Below are 22,309 nucleotides of genomic sequence, written 5' to 3'. Positions count from 1 at the left end.
GTGGTATGTGGGATGCTGCCTCAGTGTGGCCTGAGGAGTGGTGCCATGTCCGTGCCCAGGATCCAAACCAGCGAAACCCCAGGCCGCCGAAGTGGAGCACGCGAATTTAACCACTCGGTCATGGTCAGTTTTTATAAATAAAATTTTACAGGAATACAGTCATGGCCATTCATTTACTTATTGTCTGCAGCTGCTTTCATGCTGTAATAACAGAGCTGAATAATTACAAGAGAGACACTATGACCTGCAAAACCTAAAATATTTACTATCCAGCCTTTTACATAAAAAGACTGCAGATCCTTGCTCTACAGACATTTTAAAATAAAAAGATTCACTTGTTAAGTGAATAAAGTATACTGATTACAAAAAGTGATAAAAAAAATTCTTAAGATATTGATATTTCGTCAATCATATGTAGCATGTTAGTATGCTTCTTCAAACAATACACCTTTGTAAAGTCTTAAAACCTGCATAAAAGTCGTACATAACTTTGGATAGATTTACTCCTAGGTACCTTATTTTTTTTGTTATTAGCTGTTATTTGACCTCTTTTCTATTTGTTTGTTGTGTATAGAAATAGCTGACTTTTTAACATGTTGATTACATAGATCTGGCACTCTGTTGAATGCTTATTATTGATGCCTGCAGATTTGTTCGTATTTTCTACGTTAACAATCACATAATCTCCAAATAATGATTTTTTTTGCTTCTTTGTTCTTGATTACTAGACATTTTATTTATTTTTGTCTTACCATACTGGTTAGGAACTCCACTAAAATCCTAAACAGAAGCAGTGTTTGTAGCTATCTTGTTCCTGATTTTAAAGACATTGCTTCTAACATTTTACCATGTAAGAATATTATTTACTACATGTTTTTCATAGATACCTTGTGTACTAGTTATGACATCTCTCTTGAGTCTTAGTTTATTAAGGCTTCTTTTTAAAATCATGAATGATTTCATGTTCTTTTTTACTATGCAACACTGACTCTGTGCATGGAATGGATCTATTTCATAAGTAAGATCAAACTTATTTGTGTCATACTTTTGAGTAGAAGAGTACCTCTGGATTTCTCTAAATTGGTATTACATATTACCATTAATTAACTTATAATTTAAGGCTGTAAACAAACACTGGCAAAATCTTATTTTTCCTTCAACTTAAAAAAAAGTTATTGAAGAGATGTAAGATTAATTTTTATTGCACAAGACATCACATTTCCTGGGAAACTAGCAATATCCCAAACATGTACGATTTTGCTAGTAAAAACCATTCTCATCCTTTTTGAAATTTAACTATAATCACAAGCGATACAGTAGCATCCCACCAGAACAGCTTTATTTTCAGAGCATTCTAGTTAAAGAACATGTATGAACACTTCCTCTAGAGGAGAAACAGTCTTAAATTAAGAAGTTTAATGCTAATTGGTTCTAGTCTCTGATATTAAGTACCCTGCAACTAAAAAAAAATGTTTGATAATTTCTCCCACTTTGCCCTTTCACTATTAACTGAGTCACTTCACTGGAGAAAGTACCTTATTCTGTAGAGTACACTGTGCCTGGCTGATTCATCTATATGGAAGACATGGTTGGGGGGATACCAGATTCTTTCTGTTTCACTCATTAAAGCGAACATACTGTGATACACAGGTGTGATTCCTAGGAAAGAAGCAGAAAAGAAATGATTACGGTTAAAAGTATATTTACATAACATCTATAATTTGTAATGGGGCTGAAGTAACAAATCTTAAAATCAGCATAAAATGCAGTAGCAGTCGAAATCTTTTGGTTCAACACAATTTACAACTGAATTTTTAATTAAATACCTTTTTTCCTCTATATTTTAAAATATGATTGCTACAACTCTCTCAAGCAGATTTTAGAAAACATTTTATCTAGCTTCTTAAATTGTTCTCTACAGAAAGATTGATCCAAATTTGTGCGGGTTTTAATTGATAATGACAGTATCAAATAAAGCATTTAGAAATCATTGGCTTCTCTTAAGAGAACAATGAAACAGTTTTATTTTTTTATGACAAGGTTTACACAATACACTGGTAATTATATCCTCTGCAGTATTTCAATTTACAATGCAAAATTTTAAATGTCAACTTACAATGCAAGGATGTGATTTTTTTCAAAAATATTTTAGGAGGTACATTAACAAAAGGCTGAAGGTCACTAAACTTTTTAAAAAGCATACAGAACACCTAAGCCATATAATTAAATAATGCATATTATTTCCAAGCAGATATAGAACATTCACACATACACACACACGTAAACACATCAATCACGTGGAGACTAAAAACAAGTCTCCAAAAATGCCAGAAAATAACCATACATACCATGTTCTCTAACCAAACTTCAATTGAATCAGAAATGAATACTTAGAAAAAATGTTTTAATCCTACATATTTGAAAACGTAAGCCTCACAATAAAAACCACTTTTATTCTAGGGATGTTTTTATTCTTTTCCACTGTAGACAAAATGACACCAACTTGATACACTGACAACAAAGATTTAAAATTTTTATTTAAATTATTAACACAACCATCTACTCATAGATATGTAATAATTTCAGTAAGTTGCATGTTAAAACATTATCCAGTAACAACTTTTAAACTGTATCCTTTCATTCATTCCTATATTTACAAATACTTCTAAATATCTCACAGATCATAGGAGAAATTATAACACAAATTAAAAAAGCATTTATAATGAATGATGACCAATACCATATATTAAAAATTATGGAATATAACTAAAGTGATACCCAAGGGGAAAACTAGCTTTAATCTGCTTATATTAGAAAATAATAGAGAATGATCTAAGATATCTAACACAATACATTAGAAAACAACAGAGTAATCCCAAAGACAGTTGTAAGAAGGACATAATAAAGTAGAAGTTAACAGGGAATAATGATTCAATAAAGGGAATCAATGAAATAAAAGCAGATTATTTGCAATGACTAACAAAATAAACAAGACTTTGTCAAGCCTGATCAAGAAAGAAAAAGAAGGCAGAGATAAACACTAAGGCATAGTATTTTAGTATTATTTTAAGGCATAGTATAGGTTATGAAGACAAAAAGACAGTGCCAGAATAAATTATGCCAATAAATTACAAAATGTAGACAAATTTTTTCAACTATGTAACTTTAAAAATCAATTCAAGAATAAAAAACTTCAAAAGAACTATAACCATTAAAGAAAAAATCTATCCACTTTAAAAAAAAAATGGAGAAGAGAGGAGGAAGAAGGAAAGAGAAAAAAGGAAGAATGAGAAAGAAAGGAAAAGCCGACGCTCGCCGTGGCATAGTGGTTGGGTTTGCTTGCCTGGCTTCAGTGGCCCAGGGTTCGCTGGTTCAGATCCTGGGTGTGGACCTACACACCACTCATCAAGCCATGCTGAGGCAGCATCCCACACAGAAGAACTAGAAGGACTTACAACTAGGATATACAACTATGTGCTGGGGCTTTGGGGAGAAAAAAAAAAAAGAGGAAGATTGGCAACAGATGTAAGCTCAGCACCAATCTTCCTCACCAAAAACGAATAAGAAGAAGAAGAAGAAAGGAAAAACCACCATCAGATCCAGATGAAATTTATGAGTTCAATCAAACATGGAAGAAAACTCCAATCTTAAATATACTACTACAGAAGAGAAAAAGAGAGGACAGAGAAATTGACACATTTTGTGAATTCAGTTTGACTACGATACCAAAACCAGACAACGACATCTCGAAAGGATACTCTCACTTATTAAAATAGATAGAAAAATTCTAAACTAAATACTAGCAAACCAAATCAAGCAATGTTTCTTTTTAGAAGAACTATGACAAAGTTCACTTATCCTAAGAGAGATGGCTAAATTATAAAAATCTATTAATGTAATCCATCACAATAACATATTAGAGAAAAATCTGAAAATGGCAATAGGATAACTTTGAAAAGTTGGGTGATGAGTACATTGATATGCATTATATTTTTCCTATATGAAGTATTCCCTATAATTTTTTTTCTCCCCAAGTCCTACTACATGGTTGTATATCCTAGTTATAAGTCATCCTAGTTCTTCTATGTGAGCCGATGAGCTCACAGCATGGCAAGTGACAGACAGGTGACATGGTTCCGCAACCAGGAAATGAACCCAGGCCACCAAAGCAGTGAGAGCACCGAACTTTAACCAGTAGACCATCAGGCCTGGCTATGAAATATTTTATAATAAAAAATCAGGACTAAAAAAGCAAAATAAAAAATGGCAAAATGTCATTCACAGTAGAGCAAATCAGTATGACTAATAAGCATGTGAAAGAATAGTAATAACTACTATTGAAGAAAATGCAAATCAAACTTATGTGATTATCACTTAAAAATAATAAGAGGAATAACATCCGATGCTAATTGAATTGTAGTGAAAAGGGTACTATGTTACATAATTGCTAGAAATGTAAACTGGTACAGCTTCTGAGAAAGCAGTATCTATATAATTTTGAGAAACGAATGTCAAGAAAAATCTAAAACAACCTTTCAATCCAGCAATCACTCCGATGTACTCCTAAAAGTGCAGTACAGTAGTAAGAAAAGAGAAAGAAAGAAAATGCAAATTCAAAAGCAGAAGATATGAAAAAATTATGGTAGTATAATCCATATTGTGTACTACTATGAAATTCAATAAAAAGAATGAGTTAGGGTAAAAGTAGTTTGCTTGAATAGATTTTTTACAATATATGTTTTCATGAGAAAAGCAAGAAGAACATGAAAGTATATAATAAGATTCCATTTTATAAAACAATGACCTCAAAATCCTAATCACTGTGTGTGTGGAAAGAAGGAGAGGGATCATTTGTCCATATATGATTACAGGCCAGCCTTGGCGGTCTAGTGGTTAAGATTTGACACTCTCACCAGGTTCATTTCCCAGTCAGGGAACCACACCACCCAGTCTGTCAGTTGTTATACTGTGGCAGCTACGTGTTGCTGTGATGCTGAAAGCTATGCCACCAGTGTTTCAAACGCCAGCAGGGTCACCCATGGTGGACAGGTTTCAGCGGAGCTGCCAGACTAGACAGGCTAGGAAGAAGGACCTGGCCACGCACTCCCCAAAAAAATCAGCCATGAAAACCCTACGAACAGCAGCAGAGCATTGTCTGATACAGCGCCAGAAGATGTGAGGAGGACACAAAAAGACTTGGCAGGGTTCTGCTCTGCTGTACACAGGGTTGCTAAGAGTCAGAATCACTTGATGGCACTAACATAAGATAACACGATCATGAAGAAAACTATGGAAGAGATTATTGCCCTAATTACCAGGATGAGACTAAGGAAAAAGGAAGGTAAGAATACAGTGGAGAAGACACTACTTTTTTTAAAAAAATGCATTAAATAAAAACAGTAAGCCCTCATGTCAAAAAGAAAGAAAAGTGAAAAGAAAAAGATAAAAAAGATACTAATCAATACCAAGATAAGGGTTCACCATGTAAATCACTTTGAAACTACAGAGAATGATTGCTTGTCATTCTCTAAACTTTAAAATCATCATAAGATGACAGGAAATAATGCCAATCAAATAATTTAAGAAATAGATATTTTATCTGAATATTATTTTGATCTAGGTTAATTCTGCATTAAAAATATTTTAAACTTGAAAATTTGAAAAACATCATCTAATCAATCAATTAGATAGCATCATAATCCCATATCTCTGTGCCTTGCACATACTAATTCTTTTATCTAGAAGTACTACCTCTCCTTTACCAACAAAAAGTTCACATAGCTGGTGTTCTCAGTACATAAGAGACATAGTGGGAGATGAAACCACCCAGAAAGGGACCATAAAAGACCTGATAGAAGATTACCTTGTAAAGAGAAAATCCTGGGAAGATAACCTTAACAAAAACCTAGCATATAGTTTAAATGTAATCATGCAAATAAAATTGTATATGGAACCATTATTCTTAGCATATGATGATAGAGATATTTTTTAGAACAAAACAATGTCATGATTTTAAAACAACATAATCACACAAAGCAGGAAAAGTGACTTATACTGATGAATCATCAGGATTTTTTTAAATGATGAATAGTTATCTCTAACATAAGGAAGACTCCATACATTAATTATAGATATCAAAATAGGAAAATGAACGTGTCCATATAAATTGGCACAAAGGGGTCAGAAAAAGGGGATACACACCAAAAGAAAAATGGTTAGGTCAGCCCTGCAAACAAACAACGACAGACAGTTCTTAGATTCATGTTTAGTCACATCGATATCTTATTCCAAAATGGTAATTATGTATTAGTAGTTATTTCATTTTTTCTTAGTAATTCATGTTAATTGGGTTGTCCTAGAAAGGAAGAAAAAAGCAGTGACACTGTATTTGAGGTATACAATATATTGAAAAGATAGGACCTCAAAGAAAGCTCAAAGTCATTTTTAATTCTCGCTCTTTCCTTATACATCAAGCCCAAATTCTTTTTATTTTTATTTATTAAAATCACTTTAATGTGTTTCTTTTCCAAGCCATTACCAGAATTATGATTCAGTTCCATATTGTTCTAGAGTAAGAATAGTCATCATTCCACTAATATTAACAATTCCTATTTTATAATAAGCACAAGATGGGTATGGGAAACACAAAAATGAAAAACAGCACCTAACTTTAACGATCTCACAGTGTCATAGATGACACAGAGAAGTCACTGGAGAATTATAACTCAAGAGGGCAAGTGCACTGATAGTAAAGACCACAAGAAAACACAGAAGTACAGAGGAGAAGTGACAAAGATTCGTTGCTTGACCAAATTTTAGTCAGGTTGCTCTGAACCCTCTCCCCAACATGGTTCATCCTACTTCCTTTCGTAGAATCCAGTTTTAGCAAGAACGCTGCTAAGTCCACTTAGGAAGAATTCCCCACCTTTGATATCAGATCAAACTCCTCATCCTTACTATCCCCAGGTGAAATCTGATCCCTTTGCCTCCCTTCAGCAAGAATCCTGTTAGGTTAGTTCAGCCAGGATCCCCCCAGACTTGATGTCTCCTCTTAGTAATATTCCATTCACCAATGTGCCACCCAACTTGCTCCTTGGCTATAAATCCCAACTTGTTCATATTGTATTCAGAATTAAGCCCCTTTCTACACTGGAGTATTTTCCCCTATTACAATAGTTTTTGTGTGTGTGTTTTTTCTTTTTTAACAAAATCCATTTTCATCACCTTAACTTCTGTCTGGCTCTGGTTTTCTTTACTAGAAGTACGAAATTTATCAAGAGGGTCAAGTGGACTAAAGATTTCAATGAAGGCTTCTAAAGAGGTAATGAAAGCACATGAGGATTTAGCTATTCTATGTAATTGCAGGCAGAGTATATAAAATGTGCACTGGCATGGAGGATCAGCTGCAAATACTCCTAGAGCTAAAATAGTTACACAGAAAAGAGAGGTGCTATATAATATAGTTACAGACAGAATGAACATATAACCTGGCTGGACTAAAACAGATTTGGTTTATGCCTACTGTCACAGCATAATTCTTAACAGCGTATCTTTTCATTTCAAAAATGTCCCAGTTTGAACAGTGGTAACCTAGCTGTATCACCTCAGCTTTGAGTCAGATATGGGTTAAGTCTAAGCTCAGCCACTTACTTGCTAGGTAAACTTCTGATGGTTAGACTCTCTAGACCTATGTTTCATCATCTATAGAATAAAAAGAAAACTGAGTTCATAGAATGGTTAGAAGGATAAAATGTGATAAGAATAAAATGCTTAGCAAAGTATATGGCACATAACATAGGTTCCATTGTAAACATCCCAGGGGTATAGCCTAACTGGGGTTTATAAGCTATATAAATAGTTTTTTTGTTTCCCCTAACTAAATGAATTAGACCAGTACTTTCCAAACTTTAATGTGTATAAGAATAACCTGGAGATTGTGTTAAAATACAGGTTCTTATTCACTGATTCTGGGATGGGGCCTGAGATACTGCATTTCTAACAAGCTCCCTGGTAATGCTGACACTGCTAATCAATGGACCAATAGATGGACTTAGCACACTACACACTGCAGAAGGTAGGATCAGTGAACACAAGTCAATAAAAAATTGAAGCACAAAAAATAACAGAATGGAAAAAACTGAATAGAGTATAACAGGCATGTGAGACATGTCAAAAGGACCTAATTTATATATAATTGAAGAGATAATAGCCAAGAATTTTCCAAAGCTACATAAAGACACTGACCTACAAATTCAACAAGTTCAGAAAGCCCCAAGCAAGATAAAGACAAAGAAAATAACACATAGGTACACCACAAGCTGCTTGAAAATGAACAACAGAAAGAAAAATCTTACAAGCAGCCAGAGAATACAAATGTATTACCTTCAAAGAAGGAATTAAAAGACTGATAGGTAGTTTTTCAACAAAAACCATGGAAGCTAAGGGCCAGCCCAGTGGTATAGTGGTTAAGTTTACATGCTCCACTTCAGCAGCACGGGGTTCACAGGTTCAGATCCCAGGGGTGGACCTACACACCGCTCATCAAGCCATGCTATGGCAGCATCCCACATACAAAATAGAGGAACACTGGCACAGACGTTAGCTCAGCGACAATCTTCCTCAAGCAAAAAGAGGAAGACTACTAACAGATATGACCTCTGGGCCACTCTTCTTCACCAAAAAAACAAACAAACAAAAACGATGGAAACCAAAAGATAATGAATGAAATAACATCTTAAAAGTACTGAAAGTGGGATGAGGGGGAAGGAGAAGCCAATCTGGAATTCTATACCCTGTGACAATATTTTTCAAACTAAAAGGAAAAAGGAAAAGACATTTTCAAACAGACAAGAGCTGACGGAATTTGTCACCAGCAGATCTGCAATACAAAAAATACTAAAAGGAGCTCTTCAGGCTGAAGGAAAATGATGACAGAAGCATGGAACTACAGGAAAAAATGAAGAATACGGGAAAGGGAAAATAAAAAAGAATAACGACTACTTAAAGCAACAATAAGTGCCCTGTGTGGTTTATGATATACACAGAAGTAAAATATATAACAATAGCACCAAAAGTGAAAAGAATTAAATGGAGTTAAACTGTTGTCAAGTTTTTTAATTGTTTAGAAAATCGTAACATACTTGTGTGAGACTGTAATGTACTATAATGTACATTGTGATATCTAGGGTAACCACTGAAAGAATGATACAAAAACTATAACAAAAAATCTAATAGAAGAGATAAAGCCAAAAAATAAAAGATACTTGATCCTCTTTAAAAAAGGTAGGAAAGAAGGAAAACAAATAAATAGAAAACAAATAGGAAGATAATAGATTTAAAAACAAATATGTCAATAATTATATTACATGTAACAGTAAACAAGCCAATTAAAACACATGCCCTATCAGTCTGGATTATAAAAAAGACTATTATTTATGAGAGACACACTCTAACTGTAAGGAGATAGATAGGTTGAAACTAAAAAGAAGGAAAATGATACACCATGCAAAAACAAGGCAAAAGAAACCTGGTCAGTGAACACTAACATCAGACAAACTAAACTTTAAGGAAGAAGTATTAGTTGAGATTAAAAGGGAAACCTCCCAGTGATAAGAGGGTTAATTCAAGGGAAAACAAAAACATTAAATTGGTGTACAACTAATATCATGGCTTCAAAAAACATGAAGCAAAAATAAATAGAACTAGAAGGAGAAACAGACAAATTCAAAAGCTCTCAGAAACTGGGAGAAGACAAAAAATAAAAGGACATGAAATTTTAAAACTACTAATCATTTAGAGAACACTACAGCCAGCAAGTGCAGAAATACATACTGTTTTCAAATTCACGTGAAGCATTTAACAAAACAATTGATAATCTAAGTCACAAAGAAAGTCTCAACAAATTTCAGAAGATTGGCCCTGAGCTAATATCTGTTGCCAATCTTCCTCTTTTTTTTTTTTCTCCCCAAAGCCCCAGTATATAGTGGTACATCCTAGTTGTAGGTCATTCTAGTTCTGCTATGTGGGATGCTGCCACAGCATGGTTTGATGAGCAGTGCATAGGTCCATGCCCAGGATCCGAATGGGTGAACCCTGGCCTGCTCAAGTGGAGTCCGTGAACCTAACCACTTGGCCACGGAGTTGGCCCCTAAAATGTCCAGTTTTTAACAAAAGGATTACGAGATATGCAAAGAAACAGGAAAGTGTAATCCATGCACAAGAAAAAAAGAAGGCAACAGGAATGTCTGTGAGAAGACCCAGATACGAAATTTAACAAAGACTTCAAAGCAGTCATTATAAATATATTCAAAGAACTAAAGGAAATCATGATTAGAGAAGTAGAGAAGAGTGACATCAGTGAAAATGGCATAGTAGGTAGCTCCAAGGGCCTATCCCTTGAATAAAATTGAATAAACAAAAACTGTCAGAATCAACTTTGTGAGAACTCTGGGAAATAGTCAAAGATATACAGCAAACAAACAATTTTTGAATTAGGAAAAAGGCAACTAAAAAAATGGTAGGAAAATTTGGCAACATTTCTGCTTTCTCTTGCCTCAACCTCCTCCCTGCTTCAGGAGGGCTTAAGGATGGCAAAACCAGTGTTCTCCGTTTGAAACTCTGGTCCATGGTTCTGGAGTGAACAGAGCCAACTTTAATGTCAAGCACCTGATTTTGTCTCGTTTGACTTGACTGGAAACTGACAGAAGAACTGTAGCAAGGAGTTTACCTGTGTTTCCCCTCACCTGAAACTTTCTCAGGACAGAAAAGCAGCTAGACAGAGGTAATTCCCTGAAAACACTGGAAAGCAAATGAAAACCCTGCTGCCCCATGGGGCAAAGCTTTTAAAAAAGTTAAGGCAAACAATAGACACACAGAAAACTGAAAAGGAAACACTGGGGAGCAAGTTTCTTTGTGAAATTAAAGCATTAAAAAGCACCCATGTATACCAGAGAATAAGAAAGCCACACGCGTGCCCAAAGAATGACACTTAGAGAAGACCCCACACTTTTTACCTCAGGTTGAACTTTAAGCTGAGCACAAGCAAGAAGGGAAGGTTAAGGCACAATTCTAAACAGACTGGCTAAACATTGAAGGAGTGACTCAATACATAGCCAATCCACAAGGACTATTTTTTGTTCTTTTCATTTCTTTTCTTTTGGCTCTAGGAATTCAAAATAATCTCTGCCAAACAAAAGCTGACCACAAGCTAAAGGAACAGAGACTATACATGACAAAGGATACAGACTTTATAAATATAGTTTAGAGGTCAATAAGCAAATAAACAACTGCCACTCAAAGCAAGCAACAAAAACACTGAGAATGGAGAAGAATCAGATTTCCAGTTACTACATTATAAATTTGAAATGTTCAACATTCAGTGTTCAATCAAAAATTATGAAGCAGGCAAAGAAAGCATTCTCATTCAGAGGAGAAATTAAAAGAAAGTGTCCTTGAGGAGCAGAGATGTAGAATTTATTAGCCAATGACTTTAAATCAGCTGCCTTAAATATGCTCAAAGAGCTAAAGGAAGCCATGGACAAAGAGCTAAAGGAAACCAGTGGAAGAATGTATAAAAAAATAGAAAGCATCAGCAAAGAAATGGACCAAAAAAAAAAAAGAAATTCTGAAGCAGAGAAGTATGATAACTGAAACTGAAAGTTCACTGGAGGGTTTCAAAAGCAGATTCAAAAAGACAGAAGAATCATTTAATTTGCAGGTAAGTCAACTGCAATTATCTAGTCTGAAAAATAGAAAAACGAAAATAATATGGACAAAGCCTAGGAGACTTGTGGGAGACATTCAAGCGTACCAACATATACATTATAGGGGTCCCAAAGGAAGAGAAAGTAAAGAAAGAGACACAAAGAATATCTGAAGAAATAATGACTCAAAACTTCCCAAATTTGATGAAAATATGAATCCACAAATTCAAGAAGCTCAATGTGTTCCAAGATGGATAAATACAAAGTGATGCACACTGGCACATATTAAAATCAAACTATAAAAAGCTAAGGATTCTTGCCTTGAAAATGGCAAGAGAGAAGTGATTCATTACATACAAGTGACAAAAATTGCAAGCAATAGGATATATTGGAGTATATGAGTAAGCCGTTGGGTGTAAACCTAATTTGGCCTGACTTTGTTTTTCCAAAAGGGCCTGACATGGCCATTGAGCATGCATTGTATATCTGCTTTAAGCATTTGCTATGTCCCAAAGGCAAGAATAAATGCCCTTAAGATAAAGGTAGAACTTCCCCTACACTGGAATTTCCTTAAGGATAAGCATCTCTCCCTAGGCTAGGAACTGACTGCTGCGCTAACCTGTGACCACCCAGCTCAAGACAACAGACCTGCCACCCTGCTATGTCCACCAAGACAGCAGACCTACTTACCTGCTGTGTCTGTCAATCACCGTGCCGACAGAGCAGTCTTGTGACTACTGTAAAAGGGACATTTCAATCATATGCGAAACATGCTCTTTGAGGGTATATAACCACTCTGTACACCCCAGTTCTTTGGTGCCCTTCCTTCCTTAGGGAAAGAAGGCCCCGGGCTGTATTGGTCCTCACATTTGGCTCAGAATAAACTCACTCCAAATTTTCATTTATAGTTTGGTTATGGATTATTTGCACCAACACAAGGAATCCTCAATAAGACACTCAGTCGATTTCTCACCAAAAATCACTGAGGTGGTCAAAAGGCAATAGGATGACATATTTAAAGGGCTCAAAGAGAAAATTGTCAAATAAGAATTTTATATCTGGCAAAATAATCCTTTAAAAATGATGGAGAAATCAACAAATTCTCAGACAAACAAAAGCTGTGGGAGTTCCCTGCTAACAGACCTGCCCTACAATAAATGCTAAAAAGTGTTACTCAGGTAGAAATGATAACTCATTAGACAGTAACTCAAAGCCATGTGGAGAAATAAAGAATTCTGATGAAGGTAACTACACAGATAAATACAAAAGCTAGTATAACTGGATTTTTTATTTTAATTCCTCTTTTGTTCCTGCATGCTTTAAAAGAAAAATACATAAACCAATAAGTATAAATCCATGTTAATGGGCACACAATGTATAAAGGTGTAATTAGTAAAACAACAACGTAAAGGAGGAAGGACAGAGGTGTATTTAAGCAAAGGTTTTGCATACGATTGAAGCTAAGGTGGTATTAATTCAAAATAGATTTTTATAAAGTTAAGAGACTAATTGTAATTCCTAGGGTAACCTGTAAGAAAATAACTAAAAAAACATACAGAGAGGAAAATGAGAAAGGAATCAAAATGATATAATAAAAAAAATTAAACACAAAATAAGGTAATAATGGAGGAACCAAGGAATAAAAAGATATGAGACATATAGAAAACGGAGCAAAATGGCAGAAATTAGTCTTATCACTAATTACTACAAACGAAAATGAACAAAACTATCCAGTTAAAGGCAGAGATTGTTAGAATGGGTAAAAAAAAAAACACGACAACTCTATGGTGTCCACAACAGACTCACTTTAAAGACACTTTAAGTTGAAGGGGAAAGAACAGAAAAAATTAACCCTGCAAATAGTAGGCAAAACAAAGTTTTATCGAAAACTGCTACAAAAGACAAAGAATAATATTACGTATTGATGAAAATTTCAATCCTTCAAGAAGATATAACAATTATAAACATACACATATCTAACAAGTTAGCTCCAAAAACTGAACACTAAAGGAAGAAACAGACTATTCAAAAATAATAGCTGGAGAGTTCAATACCTCATTCCCAATAACAGACACGAAAATCTGGAGAGAAAACAATAAGCAAACAGAGGATTTGAATAACACTATAAGTCATCTACATTGAACAGATATATACAGTACACTACTCCAAAATAGCAGAATATGCATTTTCTCAATGCACATGGCATATTCTCCAGGATAGGTTCAAAGACAAATCTCAATACATTCATAAAGACTAAAATCATCCAAAGTATCTTCTCTGACCACTGTGGAATAAAACTAGAAATCTTAATGGAAGAAAAACTGGAAAATTCACAAATATCTGGAAATTAAACAATACACTCTAAAATAATCAATGAGTCAAAGAAGAAATCACAAGAGAAATTAGAAAATACATTGAGACAAATGAAAACAAAACACAACATTTCAAAACTTATGAGATGCAGCGAAACCAGAAGATAGAGGGAAAATTATACCTATAAACACCCAAACTAAAAAAGAATGAAGTAGGGGCCAGTCTGGTGGCATAGTGATTAAGTTCACGCACTCAGCTTCAGCAGTCTGGGGTTCACTGGTTTGGATGCCAGGCACAGACCTACACACCATTCATCAGGTCATGCTGTGGCAGGCATCCCACATATAAAATGGAGGAAGATGGGCACAGATGTTAGCTCAGGGCCAATCTTCCTCAGCAAAAAGGGTGAGGATTGGCAGTGGATGTTAGCTCAGGGATAATCTTCCTCAAAAAAAAAAGAATGAAGTGGGGCTGGCATGGTGACATAGTGGTTAAGTTCGCACACTCTGCTTTAGCAGCCCAAGGTTCACAGGTTTGGATCCTGCATGTGGACCTATCACCACTCACCGAACCATGCTGTGGTAGCATTCTACATACAAAATAGAGGAAGACTGCCATGGATGTTAGCTCAGCAACAATCTTTCTCAAGTGAAAAAGAGGAAGACTAGCAATAGATGTTAGCTCAGGGTCAATCTTCTTCACCAAAAAAAAAAAAAAAAACTCAAATCAATAACCTCACTCTACATCTAAAGGAACTAGAAAAAGAGAGTAGACTAAACTCAAAGCCATTAGAAAGAAGGAAATAATAAAGACTAGAGTAGAGATAAGGGAAAGAGAATTGAAAAACAAGAGAAAATCAATAAAACCAAATGTTGGTTCTATGAAAAGATCAAGAAAATTGACAAACCTTTGGCCAGACTCAATAAGAAAAAAAAATATTCAAATTACCAAAATCTAAAATAAAAGTGGGAACATTACTACTGACAGTACAGAAATAAAAAAGACTTTAAGAAAATACTATGAGAAATCATTTGCCAACAATTATATATCCTAGATGAAGTGGGAAAATTCCTAGAAATATACAAACTATCAGAACTGACTCAAGAAGAAACAGAAAATCTAAATAGACCTGTAAGAAATAAAGAGATTGAATCTGTAATCAAAAACTTCCCAACAAAGAAAAGCCCAGGACCAGATGGCTTCATGGTGAATTCTATCAATCATTTAAAGAAGAAATGACAATAGTTTTCAAAATCTTCAAAAAGAAAAGTCAAGAGAGAATACTTCCTAACCCATTCAATTAAGCCAGTATTACCCTGATATCAAAGCCAAGCAAAGACATTTCAAGAAAGCCTTAGATCAATATCCTTGATGAATACAGATGCAAATTTCCTCAATAAAATAGTAGCAAACTACATCCAGCAAAATATTAAAAGGATTACACATCATGACCAAGTGGGATTTATCCCAGGAATACAAGGGTGGTTCAACATATGAAAATAATCATCTCAATTAATACAAGACATATCTGACAAAATCCAATATTCCTTTATGACTTAAAAAAATATTTCAACTGGGAATAGGAGAGTACTTCCTCAACTGATAAAGGGCACTTATGAAACACCCACAAGTAAGATCATAATCTTTGATGAAAGACTAAAAACCTACATCTAAGATCAGGAACAAGACGAGGATGCTCACATTCACCACTACTATTCAACATTGTAATGGAAGTTCTAGCCAGAGCAATTAGGCAAGAAAAAAGAAATAAAAGGCATCTAAATTGGAAAGGAAAAATTAAAACTGTCCCTATTTGCATAGGACATGATCTAATATAAAGAAAATAGTAAACAATTCTCCCAAACACTATCAGAGCTTATATAAGAAGTAAGCAAAGTTGCAGGATACAAGATCAACATGCAAAATTCAGTTCTATTTCTGCACAGTAGCAATGAACAATCCAAAAAGAGTAGTTAAAGAAATTCCATTTACAATAACATTCAAGTGAAAAAAATACCTATGAACAAATTTAAAAGGTAAAAAATTTATACAGTGAACATTATAAAACACTGCTAAAACAAATTCATGGACTGTAAAACTTTCTTAAGATAGCAATACTCCCCTAATTGACCTATATATTCAATGAAACTCCTACTGAAATCTCAGCTATCTTTATTATAGAAATTGACAAGTTAATCATAAAATTCACATGAAAATTAAAGGGACTATAAGAGACAAAATAATCTTTAAAAAGAATAAGTTTGAAGACTGACACTTCCTGATTTCAAAATTTACTACATAGCTAGCTACAGGATCCAGAGTGTGGTATTGGCATTAGGTCAGACATAAAGACCAACGGAATAGAAGGAAAATTCAGAAATAAATCCATTAATCCATGGCCAAACAATATTTTGAAAGTGTTCTGACACTACTGAATGGTGGAAGTATAGCCTCTTCATTAAATGGTGCTGTGATTTGCATGTGGATATCCATTTGTTACTGGCTTCTTACATTTCATATGATGTTTATAAGATTCACCAACTTTGTACCATGTGTTTGATATTATTCAGCGGAATATTATTCAGCCATAAAAGAAAGATGTACTAATACATAGTACAAAGTGGATGAACCTTATAAACACCACACAAAGTAGGAGAAGTCAGTAACAAATGGATATTCACATGCAAAAGAATGACACTGGAGCCCTACACTTCAAACCATCTACAAAAGTTAACTCAAAATGGATCACAGCTGAAACTATAAAACTCCTAGAAGAAAATGCAGGGGCAACTCCACATAACATTGGATTTGGTAATGGATTCTTCCATATGACACAAAAACACAAGCAACAATAACACATATAGATAAACTGTTTTATTAAAGTTGAAAATCTTTGCTTCAAAGGACACTATCCAGATCTGGATAGTGAAAAGACAAAACCTAAAATGAGAGAAAATATTTCCAAATCATACATTTGATAAGGGACCTGTATTTAGAAAATATAACTACTAACAACTCAACAACAAAAACAAACAAATAAGCCATTTAAAAAGTGAGCAAAGAATTTGATAGATGTTTCTCCAAAGAAAATACACAATGGCCAATAAGCAATGCAAAGATGCTCAAAATTATTAGTAATCACAGGGAAAAAAAATCAGAACTACTATAAGATATGACTTCACACCCACTAGAATGGATATAATTCTTAAAGGTCAAATAACCAAGTGTTATTAACAACATGGAGAAATCAGAAACCTCAGAGACTACTGGTATGAATGTAAAATGGTGCAGTCACTTTGGAAAACAGTGTGGTAGTTCCTCCAAAAGGTAAACATAGAGTTACCATTTAACACAGCATTTCCACTCCTAGGTATATACATAAGAGAAACGAAATCCACAGAAACACCTGTATACTAATGTTCATAAAAACATTATTTATGATAGCTAAAAGGTGGGAATCGGCCCAAATGTCCAACAACTGATCAATGGTTATGATCCCATTTTTATGAAATATCTACAATAGGCAAATTTATTGAGACAGAAAGTTGAATAATAGTTCCCCAAGGCAGGGGAGAGATGGGGAATTGGAAAGTGATACTCAGTAAGCAAAGGGTTTCTTTTGAGGTGATGATAATGTTCTAAAATTGATTATGTGACGGTTGGACAACTGTGAGTAAACTAAAAACCACTGAATTGTACATTTTAAAAGGGTGAAATGTGTGATATGTGAATTATATATCAATAAAAGCTTTTACAAAAAAACAAGATACGACGTCACATCCACTAGTATGGCTACCATCAAAAAGAAGGTAATAGGGGCCGGCTCCGTGGCCGAGTGGTTAAGTTCGCGTGCTCCGCTGCGGTGGCCCAGGGTTCGGATCCTAGGCGGGGACATGGCACTGCTTGTCAGGCCACGTTGAGGTGGCATCCCACATCCCACAACTAGAAGGACATGCAACTAAGATATACAACTGTGGGGGGGGGGGGGCGGGGTTTGGGGAGATAAAGCAGGAAAAAAAAAAAGATTGGCAACAGTTGTTAGCCCAGGTGCCAATCCTTAAAAAAAAAAAAAGGAAGATTGGCGACAGTTGTTAGCCCAGGTGCCAATCTTTAAAAAAAAAAAACTCTTAAAAAAAAGGTACTAACAAATGTTGATGAGTACAGAGAAATTAGGGCTTTTGTACACTTCTGGTGGGAATATAAATGGTACAGACGCTTTGAAAACATTCTGGTGGTTCCACAAAAGATTAAGCACAAAGTTATTATATGATTCAGGAATTCAACTCATTGTCACAAAGAACCACAAGTTGCATGATTCCACTTATATGAAATCTCCCAAATAGACAAATTCCTAGAGATATAAGTAGATTGGTTATTAGGGGACCTAGGGAAGAAATGGTGAGTGACTTCTGATGGGTATGAGATTTCTTTCTGGGGGTGGTGAATATTGACATCATTGTTGCATAGCTCTGTGAATACAGTTAAAATATTGAATTATTTAACAAAAAAAAGAAGGAAGGCTCAAAAGCAGCAAAATAAATCACAAGTTACCTAACTACATGGCGAGAACAAAGCCCATCACTACATTTAAGGAATACAACAAATCCAGCAGGCAGCAATGTAAATCACAATGTCCAACATCCAATCACAAACTGTAGGCCTTCAAAGAAGCAGTTAAACATGACCCATAAATAGAAGAAATATCAGTCAGTAGAAGGATATACAGAAATGACAGAGAGGGTAGAATTATCAGTGAATAAAGTCAAATCAGGTACTATAATGTGCTCCATCTACTAAAGATAGAGTAAACCATGAACATGATGAGCTAATGGAAATTATAAAAAAGCAATCCAAATAAAACTTCCAGATTAGAAACTTCAGAAAAAGATTGGTAAATGTGAAGACAAAGCAATAAAAACCAACCAAAATGAAATACACAGAGAACTAAGATTGAAAAAAAAGGCAAAAGTCAACTTGTCAGAAAATATCAAAAGGTCTAACTAATGAGGTCCAGAAGATGAGGAACAAGAAAGGATTAAACTCACAGATCCAAGAAGCTCGACAAACCACAAGCAGAAAAAACATAAAGAAAACTGCATCACTATATCATAATCAAATTCCTGAAAATCAGTGATAAAAAGAAAATCATAAAAACCATCAGAGAATAAAAGACATTAAATACAAAGAAACAAAGAACAACAGCTTATTTCTCATCAGAAACAATTCAAGCTGGAAATGGTGAAAGAAGTACTCAAAGAAAACATTGTATACATAAAATTCTATACTCAGCTAAAATGTCTTTAAAATTAATGGTAAAATAAAGACTTTTTAATCAAACAAAAGGTGAGATAATTTATAGCCAGCAGACCCGCACTACAAAAAAATATTGAAAGTAGTTCTTCAAGCAAAAGAATAACACTAAATTGACATCTGAATTCACACAAAGGAATAAAGATTGCTGAAAATAGTAAATATGTAGATAAATATAAAACACATTTTTTAATCTCTTTAAAAGTTTTTCCAAATATTAGAAATGCTGGTTTTAACCCTAGATAAGCAGGTTTTACAAACAATCCCACCCCAATGAGATCTTGGTTATTTTCCTCACATCACAATAGAGCTGACAATGGTTTCCAACACCATTTTATTATTCCCTTCCAACACCCTTTCATTATTCGCTTATTTACCTCTCTTTCCACAACAGAGCCAACCCATTTATTCATTGGTCAAGTGATTCAGGGTTATATGGTTCCACTGGGTGTTGGCTTGGCTGAATGAATGCCTGAACTATCAACAATTTTCCATGTTAAAGATTAGGGCCCTGAGAACTCTATTCCAAAACCACCAAAGGAATTCTAAGGCCAGGTTAACAAATAAAGAATAATTTGGGCAATTTCCTTATCTTTAGAAGAAAGATAACAGTAGCACCTTGTATTGTGCTGGTCTCAGCCTATTGCTATTGGCCAGAAGCGCCTGCGGGCACTCACCTGGGCCTGAGGCAAGCCCCCACAAACATTTCCCATTTCGGAGTCAATGTTGTGGCTGGATAAGCCTTTGTGGTTATTATGACTGCAAGATACACTTCAGCAACAACCATCAGAGAACTTTGAAAAAAAATAAGGTTTATTACTCACAAATCCAGACATACACAGCACACCTGGGGCCACACAGCAAGGTTGCGGGCAGAGAGAGTGAGCACAGATGTGGGATTCTGTCTTTATTGAGGTTAATGTGGGGGTGCCAGGGGTTTCACAGGTTCACTCTTCATTGGTAAACTTAAAACATAAGAGCAGGAATTAAAGCACAAACAGGGAAAAGGAAGTGGTCAAATGGTCAGTTATCTTAGTTAACCAGACCTCTCAGAAAAAAGGAACTTCATGGGTGGAGTGGACTGGCTCTTTATCTAGTCGTGTAGCTGGCAATGTGTTTATTCCAGATGGAAGCCTTTGAAGCGGATACCTGGCAATCAAAAGCTTAACATCAGGCCCTTATACTACAATCAAAAAAGCTAATTATCAGGCACTCACACTACAATACCTACACACCCTAGTGTTATTGTTAAGCACTGAATAACGCACATAAAGCACTTAACACAGTGTCAATAAATTTTAGCTAGCAGAAAAACGTTTCTAATTTCCTCCAGAGGTGAGGGGTGTGCAGCTGTAAAATTAACTTCATAGTCTACTCTTTGGAGATTGAGAAAAGAATAAAGACCATTAAAAAAAAAAAAATCTCCCCTAAAGATTTTTACAGTTAGAAGTTACTATAATCAAGATACTTCATTAAATACAAATATATCAATACTAAAACTATATGTCTTTTATAACTTATTGTAAATTATTTTATCAATCAAAGCCATACTTAAATAGTCATTAATATAAGTTGTGATTACAATTAGATATGAAGGGTATTTGGGGGTGGGAAGGGAAAGGTATATATGAAGATAGTAGGTACCTGAGCAGAACAGTCAAGGAAGAGTAACTGGCAAAGGGCTCAGAGAGAGGAGGGAGGATTCCAAAAGATAACTCTACATAGTTAATTTGTCTAGATTTTGTTGTCTCTATGCTATGGAAAATTATCTCATATCCTATATTTGACATATAACTTGTCAAGGTTTAAGATACAGCAGAATAACTGTTTCTCAGTTCACAGATTTCTGGATCAAGCAGAATAACACCTGGACACGATACAGAGAATATGAGGAGAGCCTGGATTTTGAGCCTGATGCTATAACTGGATGACACCTTTGGGTATCCTCCTTGGGGGAGGAGAAAGTTTGTTTTGAATACTGAACAAAAGAAAATTAATATTTGTGACCAAGAGGGCAAACTGTAGTAGACTACATTATTGTTTGGCAAATATTCACTCTTCTCTCCATCCCCGAGAGGACCACCCCATATGACTGACATTGGCTTGGTCATTTGACTCGGTTTGGCCAATGGAATCTAAGCACAAGTGAAAGTGTGTTGGTTCCAAGCAGAGGCATTAAGAAATATTTCAAGCTTCCAGCAGCCCTCATGTTTTCCTGCCTTCCACCAGGAGAATATCATGTCTCAGAAAAGGGGTACTCATTCACCCTGGAATCCAAACTGAGAACATACATGGAGCAAACATCTTTCAGCCACCTCAGTTTACGATGTCTGTCATGAGCCACAGCTCATCTGTATGTGGTATCACAACTTCCCATCTGATTTCAGATAACTTTCCTTCTATCACTTCACAATAATTCATAAACTACAACCTTTCTAACATCCACTTCTAGAAGGACACATGATTTTTTTAGGTAAAGTGACAAATTTATTGCAGCATTTGTATATTTCTTTACCATTTAACATGTTCTGTTTTTCTTGTTTTAGTTATTTATTTATTTTAATGTCACAAAGTTTTTTAGTGTGGTGCCCCTAACCCCATTTTTCCTGTAAGTCCCGTGGCTTTTACTGCAGAGTTTTGTAGAGCATAGTGCATTTTAGGAACATGTATGTCACATTATAACATAACTGACTATATCTTAAAAACGAGACACAAATATTCATAATCCAAAGAGACAAGTTCTATAACTAAGCCACACAGCGGTGAAAAAGCAACTGAGCTAAGGGGACACCTTAAGCTTATGACTTAATCACCTTCCATAGGCCCCACTGCCAATGACATTGGGGGAATAGGAGGTTTCAATGTATTTGGGAGAGAGGGGCACAAATACTCAGTCTATAGTATTCTGCCCTAGGTCCCTCCAAATTAATGGCCTTTTCACATTCAAAATATATTCATTCCATCCCAAGAGCCCCAAAAGTCTT

General features: G+C 35.1%; 1 protein-coding gene across 6 annotated transcripts in view; it reads right to left on the bottom strand.

Annotated features, from left to right (window-relative positions):
- The window catches only part of JAK2 (Janus kinase 2), a 136,287-nt gene that overhangs the window by 67,340 nt on the left and 46,638 nt on the right, over positions 1-22,309 (bottom strand). For all 6 annotated transcript variants that reach the window (XM_008525246.2, XM_070589991.1, XM_070589989.1 and 3 more), the window contains one exon: positions 1,536-1,659. In XM_008525246.2, coding sequence (XP_008523468.2) covers positions 1,536-1,659 — 124 coding nt within the window. The remainder of the gene's footprint in view (positions 1-1,535; positions 1,660-22,309) is intronic.

The sequence above is a fragment of the Equus przewalskii genome, chromosome 22 (genome assembly GCF_037783145.1).
Source record: "Equus przewalskii isolate Varuska chromosome 22, EquPr2, whole genome shotgun sequence".
NCBI lineage: Eukaryota > Metazoa > Chordata > Mammalia > Perissodactyla > Equidae > Equus > Equus przewalskii.
Note: the sequence above shows the minus strand (reverse complement) of the source record. Positions and strands in the feature narration are given on the sequence as shown.